This window comes from Polistes canadensis, unplaced genomic scaffold (assembly GCF_001313835.1).
Source record: "Polistes canadensis isolate GaletaPanama2010 unplaced genomic scaffold, ASM131383v1 scaffold_274, whole genome shotgun sequence".
Lineage (NCBI taxonomy): Eukaryota > Metazoa > Arthropoda > Insecta > Hymenoptera > Vespidae > Polistes > Polistes canadensis.
This window is the reverse complement of record NW_014569821.1, coordinates 183,504-191,052: the sequence shown is the minus strand read 5'-3', so window position 1 is coordinate 191,052 and position 7,549 is coordinate 183,504. Positions and strand designations below refer to the sequence as shown.

Below are 7,549 nucleotides of genomic sequence, written 5' to 3'. Positions count from 1 at the left end.
TCTCTCTCTCTCTCTCTCTTGGTGAAAATATTTCTTCTTGCAAAAAAAAAAAATTTCCTCCTGCACTTCACTCAAAGTTTATTCTATTATTCTACGTGACTAAAATAAAACTTGTCTTCTTCTTCTTCTTCTTATTTTTCTACTTTTTCTATTTTTTCTTTCTCTTTCGTTCGAGACATAACATTCTAGAAGTTATTATTTATCTATTCAATCCAATTTTTCTTAAATCCTTTCTCCGATTTCTCAGAAACTTCGTCTTAACTTCAATATTTTTGTTGAACAACCAACGACATTTACAGAATTTCTAAACGAGTAACGTAAAGTTGTAAACGGGAACGTTACGTTTTGCCTTGTTCCGTGCACTGAACCGCAGCTAAATTTGATTGCATAACCCCTCTCTTTCCCTCTATCTCTAACATAGAGAAAGAGAAAGAGAAAGAGAGAGAGACACGTATTCACACAAAGACACATAGGACAGTAGCGATCTTGCAGAACATGGGATCGTAAACTTTAGTCTCCCTAGATGTGTAAACTCTGTGTGTTACGAGCTGCATTTTTAACTTAAACGACTATTATTACTGAGAAAACAAGTATCATGTTGGTCCAAGTTTAACAAAGAGTTCAATCAAAAGTGATAGTATCATTATAACGATACTTATTATAAATGATAAAATATCTAATTTCTTTTAAATATATAATCCCTTTTTTTCAAAGTGTGTAGACATTTAATTGTCCATTTGTTTTTATTTTTTTCGAAATATTTGAATATAAAATGCTCTCTCTCTCTCTCTCTTTCTCTTCCCCACTCCCCTACCCATTAAATCAGAGGAATATTCAGACGCGTTGGGTATTAATTATGATTTTAGTTTATACTATTCCCTTTTAAAATATTTGACTTCCTTTCTCGCGATCTTCCCGTGGAAAAATGGCCCTTCTTTATTTTTTTTTTTTTTTCTTTATTTTCTTCCTGTTATCATAAAAGTAGTAGAAACGTAGGGACGGGCAGGCGGGTAGTTGTTGTGTGGTCGAAAGAAATGCGTGCAGAGTAAAATTGTGTGTGTGTTTGTATGTGTACGAGCATCAACGTTCACCGGATGTACAGCGTAGCGTGATTCCGGTACTTAGTTTAGTACTCCTGGTAAGAGCGGTCAGGCTTACCATCAGTGCAACTTCGTCAAAACAATTTTCTTTCTCTCTTTCCCTTCTCTGTCTCCACCCCCCACCTGCCACCCGACTCCCACCACCCCATCATAGTTCATTTAGCATTAAAATGGTATCGATATACATAAGTCGAAAACAGGTATGACGAATTCCATACGATTATAAGACGAGACAATAATTTGTGCACGCGTTGTTAGCATTAAATGCAATAATACAGGTAACCCTCCTATAACACGGTAGATAATTAGATTCCTAGAAAATACATTATACCATTTAAAATGATTTCTTTTTGAAGTATGTTAAAGTAACGACACCATTGTGTTATTCAGTTTTGTAGAAATACAATGTTTTATCAAGATTTTGTCAAACTTTTTGTATCGTGTTATAGGGATTTTTGATTGTAGGTGTGGAAGGTTTACCTGTATATAATATACTTATTACTTAAATGCCTATCCTTTTTCTTTCTAACGTCCGTGAAAATGGCGATTCACGCAAAGATGCCTAACTCTTTTTGTCGAGATACTTTAGGTAGACGACGATGATGACGACGAGGAGGAGGAGGAGGACGATGAAAGTAGGAACTTGAGATGTTGAAGTACTCTGTTTGACGTTACAGGTGCCCAAGAACAAATTAGGGTCAATGGGGCCGATGCCGAGCGAGAGGACGCTATCGTTGAGAATTTTAAAGAAGCAAACAATCAAGTTCGATCCTCTACGCCTAATGGTACGCCATTTTTTCGTCTTTTCTATGTGTTTTCCTTTTTTTATTTTTGATCTTTTTTTTCTTCTTCTTCTTTTATATCAAACATCAAAGATTTATGTCTGATTTATTCAGTTTCGTTGAATATGTCTTAAATTAATTTCACGAATTTTCATAAATTCTTTTTCCTCCTTTCTTCTTCTCACCACCCCCCATAGATTTGCATCATCGGTATCTCGTCGAGACGATAACGATGACGACGGTAACCGAACGACGAATCATTCGAGAAATCAGCGAGAACGAAAGGAAAATTTGTTTGGATGAACTTGATCTGGAAGAAGAAAGACCGACCAATGAGATTCCTAAACAGGATGAAGTTCCAACGATAGACTCTTCTTCATCTTCATCTTCATCTGCATCTGCATCTGCGACGACGATGGGGACTAATAAAGTTGATAATCTTTCTTCGTCGAATGTTTGTCGGGAATGTGGTGGTGGTAATGGTGGTGGTGGTGGTTTTGATGGTGGTGAGGAAACCTATACGGAAATGATCGAGGACAACGAGAGAACGGATAACGTTGCCGTAGTTGGAAGTAATAATAAAAATGAAAATGAGGAAAGAACGATAGATGGTGGTGGTGGTGGTGGCGAGGAGGAGGAGGAGGTGGGAGTGGGAGTGGGAATGGGAATGGGGGTTGGAGAGGAAAATAACGAATCGAAAGAAACCCTACAAGATGTTACGGAATTATCGTTGACGTTTAAACTTGGTAATTTAGCTAGCAACAGCTTGAAACCAAATTCAGCAGTTAGACAATTATTTCCTAATCCGAGATTTATTTCACCACCACCAGCACCTTTGAACAAATCTGTCTCGTTAGTCGATTCCGATAGTACTACCACCGCCACAACTTATTCGGAAGCACAAAAATTTCTCATAACTGCTGAAAATTTACGTTTATTCGATACCACGAAGAGATCATCGGCAGGAAAAACGGTTGGAACAACAACGCGTAGCGAGTCTTGCGAAAGTGAACAACCAAGTACGATCAAAAGAACGATCGAGAGGAACACGTTGAGAAGAAGTTTGATTGGCAAGTGCAATGCAACCACGAGAAAGAAAAATCTCAGATCGAAGGACTTGTCTTTGGAAGAAAGAATCAGACAACTTACTTGTGTTGATCAGGACGAGGACGTTATCGAAGAATCGTCTAAGAGTTCGGAACTTGTTTTAGAACAAGATAACGATAGATTGGAATTCTCTGTACGAACTTCGCCGTCCGGTGAGGAACAGCCACCGATTGAACGATTTTCACAAAAAGTTGCTGCCACCTTGAGCAACGCGATGATATCGTTACCTTTGACAACTTCTACGTCAACTACGATGATACCAATGGTGACGACGAATATTCCACCACTGTTGACCACCACCACATCGACGCCAACGACAACAGCAAACGTTTACAATTCGAAAGGTGGTAATCCATTGATGGATACCACGGCAAATCAATCAACGTATAGAAAGATTACCGATCTTTTTGCTTACAAGAAAAATACCGAGCCAAATTTGCCGGATCTTGGTATAGGTAACAATGGTAGAGGTACTTTGGTTAAAGAATGTCAGTCAAAGAATTCTTTAACGAAAATGAATTCCGAAGTGAGAAGACAATTTTTAGCCAGTCTCGCACCATTATCTTGCGTCACTGTTAACAATGCGGACACACGTGAGGATTATTATAGAATCGAGCCAAGAATTACGACTAATGTAAATAGCAATCAGATAAATCACCTGTCCGATTCAGCGTACAGCTTGGAGGACATTGAAACGGCATTGAATAGAAATCGTGCTAGTGCTCCTGATGTTACAAGGGGTACGCCAGTTGGTAATAGGCCAGATATCAGTGAGAATTCAGCAGATGAGTTGCTTGCTTTCGTGGAACAAGATAAATCTAGAATGGAACGAATAAAACGACGGTATAGCGAGAACGAGGACCGTCATAGTCTCGTTAATGGTGTTTTGGGAGACGATAAAATGGCGAGTACTACGAGCAGCAACAACGAGCACAGTCATGAGGAATGTCATGGCGAGGAAGATGATCAGGACGATGAATTAAACGATTATGGTTTTAACAGACGTCCACCTGTTCGAGGTATCAAACCTCTGTTTAGTACTACCAATGAGATTGTACATCAGCTTCGTTCTCGGAACGTAGTGACCAATGACTTCAGTGACGTGAGAGAGACATTTGCTACGGCATGGCCAATGCATTACGATAAGAACGGTGATAGAATAGATGGTAAAAATTTATTGACGATGGAAAACATTCCGACTAATGTTTACGATACGATGCCGAAGGAAGACACGAACACGATTGATCGAATAAATAGTATGCAAAAACAAATCGACGATATTTATCAAACAATCGTAGAGACCGCGGTTACACAAGGGAATCTCGATCGTGTAACTTATTTAGAAAATACGTTGCCACGACCATTGGTAAGAATACCACCGACCGATGGTATATCCCATCAATATCCCGAACAAAAGAACGGTCAGAATTATTTTCCGGATAAGCATCAACCGACTAACGTTCGTATGTTACGTATCGCGGGTGGTGGTGGCGAGGAAACGATACCGGCTGCAAATTATGCAGCAACACTACCAGCTAAAATTCGTCGATATCCACCAACGACGATTCCTAATTATCATTGCAACGTGGTCTCGCCAACTGTGGCATCTAGCAGTGGTGGTGGTGGTGGTGGTGGTAGTGGTGGTGGTGTTGGTACTAAGTGTTATCGTACGATGTATTTCGTGCCATATAACGGAATCTCAGATCCGACATATCAGAACATTCAACGGATCTTACCGCCACATTCGTCGCCTAATTACGCGACCCACATCGAGCGTTATCCTTATCCTCGACAAGCGAAGATTGATAGCCCGCAGCAGCAGCAGCAGCAGCAACAGCAACAGCAGCAGCAACCACAACAGCAGCAGCAGCAGCAACCACAACAGCAACAGCAACCGCAGCAACATCAGCAGAGGTACTACCCACGTCCCTTGGCGCCAAATACTTATTTAGCGTCACAACCACCACTTCCTGATTCTGCTCCACCTAATTGTCTTCCTTCCCAAACACCTCAGCAGACGCTCCAATTACACCTACACCATTTATCGTCCGTTCCTCATGCCGCTGTTCATCCTATCCAATTTCAACATCGGCAACATCATCATCAAATCGCTTCGTACCACCTGCAATCGGTATTACCGCCGCCGCCACCACCCCCAGCATCTTACACGGTGATCGCACCGCCTAGATGCGCCTCCACAATAACAGCCGGGCATTCGACAAATCCAGCCTATCATCTTTATCAAATACCGCTTGGCCGAAGTTCTGCTACCGTTGCTACGGCCGCTGCAGCAGCCGCTGCAGCAGCTGCAGCCGCGGCAGCTGCGAACGCCACGGATGTGCACACTCAAACCGTTTCGACGTCTTCCTCGACACCTATGTCCGTGCCCGTTACCTCTTTTAAACCGATATGCGATTTACGCCTATCCGCGAGTTTTTCCGTCAACGATCAACAAGGAAACGTTAATATCGGTGGCCCACTTTCGGCATCCTCCTCGTCTTCTTCCTCGGCGTTATCTTCGCCCACGAAACAACAACAACAACAACAACAACAATTAGTGAATAATTCGTGTAGCGTCGCGGAACGCGGTGTACCCGAAGGTGCAGCTAGTGCACCCTCCCATGATTTTTCTCAGGTACCTCCTCAACAACAACAACAACAACAACAATCTTCTCAGCATCATCATCATCATCAAGCTATCCCTCAAACCCCGGCTCTATCTCAATCGACGACCACCTCGATGTCCCACTTACTCCTCGTGTCAAACTCTTACGGTGGGCATCGTGCCAATACCCTAAACCCGCCTACCGACTCTCAAAACTCCGTGTATTACGCGATGAACGTTTAAACGACCGCCAATTCACGCTTCTGCTGACCAATTTCACTTGGTTGGGCACGAGACTTTCTTGCCCCGACGAGACTTTAATAATACGTCGTATATTATATCTAACACCCAAATAAAACACACACACACGCGCGTACACTTACACGTACATATGAAAAAGGGACACGTACGAAGGAAGAGGGGGGGGGATGGGATGCAGGTGAAATTAACTCGCATCGACGATTCCTTTTCTTTGATGTGGTGGAAAATGACGACAGGTATGTAGACAAAAAAAACGGATGAGAGAGAGAGAGAGAGTGTGTGTGTGTATGAATGAATGAGAAGGACACGAGATTATCGTAAGGGGAAAGCAGCAGGGTGGCGACAACCAACCCCTTCTTTTTCCATGCTCGTAAATGAACGACACGACAGGCTTGATTGTTGAAAGACGATACGACTCGTTGATTTTCTTCTATGCAACGTCGACGACGACGATGGAAATTGGGAGGAACTCGAGTACCATCGTGTGTACTACTACTCCTCCTCCTCCTCCTCCTCCTCTCCTCTTTCTATACTTCTTCGTATCTTCCCTTTGTATTTCATACCATTCGTGAAAGGAGGATAAGTTTTGTCACACTTAAAATATATATATTTTGATGAGATTTCTAGGAACAAAAAAATAAACAAGACTCGTATAACTTTATCTACATATATATATGTATTTATTATTACAAATATTTTTTTTATTAAAACACGTTGCGTTGTTATATACTCTTGTTCATACTAACGAGAAATTAAATTATCGAGTGAAGTTAAAACATAAAAGGAGAAAGTTGAAAAAAATTGTTGTCCAACTTTTAATATTAATTCGAAAAGTTTATTATATCGTTCGCGTGTTGTGCCAAAAGTTTATTAATCAAAATTAATGCTAATACGTTTTAATCGTTCGCGAAAGAATAAATTTTTAACGAGAGACATATAATAATTTATGTAAGAAGAGAGAGTATGCTTTCCTCATTAATTTATAAACCTTTCAACGTGTTACAATAATTTTCTATCGAGTAACGGTTAATAAATTGAAATTGTTTTTATGAAATTTGAAACACACAATGTTATAATCCTACGTAAAAATAATTACCCCTTTTATTTTCTTTTGTTGTTGTTTTTTTGTCTGCAATAATATATCCAATCGAGTAATAAATAATACACGCGATAATTCATTATAAAGTTTATTTTTAAAAATTCCACGTTATATAATATTATATATATATATATTTTATAATTTTCATTATTACGTTATTAATTGATTTATTTATTTATGATAGCCATCAGCTATGTCATAGAGTTATTTTTTTACCGAGTCAATAAAGTATTAATAATCATGCCACTATGAGGTAATATATTTATATATATATATATATATTAGAAAAAGGACGAAGAGAAGGATGAGGAGGAGGAAAAGGATGAGGATGAGATGGAAGAGGGAAAGGGATGAAGGTGACATGGACAGACGACGATATCGATCTTTTTAAAAGAACAGACGTGGGAGGAGGGAGGGAGGATGCTTTCTATCGTGTTACCGCGAACCTTGCGAAAATAGTTCGTCGACGTAAAATCTATAGGAAAAAAAAACACATTTTAAAGTTACCGCGCGTTATCGATTCTGCCAAAGAGATACGTTACTATATTAATTATATATACATAGAGAGAAGAAGAAAAAAAGAAAAAAAAAAAAA

The 7,549-nt window shown here is 39.9% G+C and overlaps 1 protein-coding gene across 1 annotated transcript in view; it reads left to right on the top strand.

The window, feature by feature from the left end:
- LOC106790972 overlaps window positions 1-7,238 on the top strand; it is a 10,808-nt gene extending 3,570 nt beyond the window's left edge. Inside the window, exons 2-3 of the mRNA XM_014756267.1 lie at window positions 1,778-1,885; window positions 2,080-7,238. Of these exons, the coding sequence (XP_014611753.1) occupies window positions 1,778-1,885; window positions 2,080-5,837 (3,866 nt within the window). The 3' untranslated portion in view covers window positions 5,838-7,238. The remainder of the gene's footprint in view (window positions 1-1,777; window positions 1,886-2,079) is intronic.
- The last annotated feature ends 311 nt before the right edge of the window (window positions 7,239-7,549 follow it).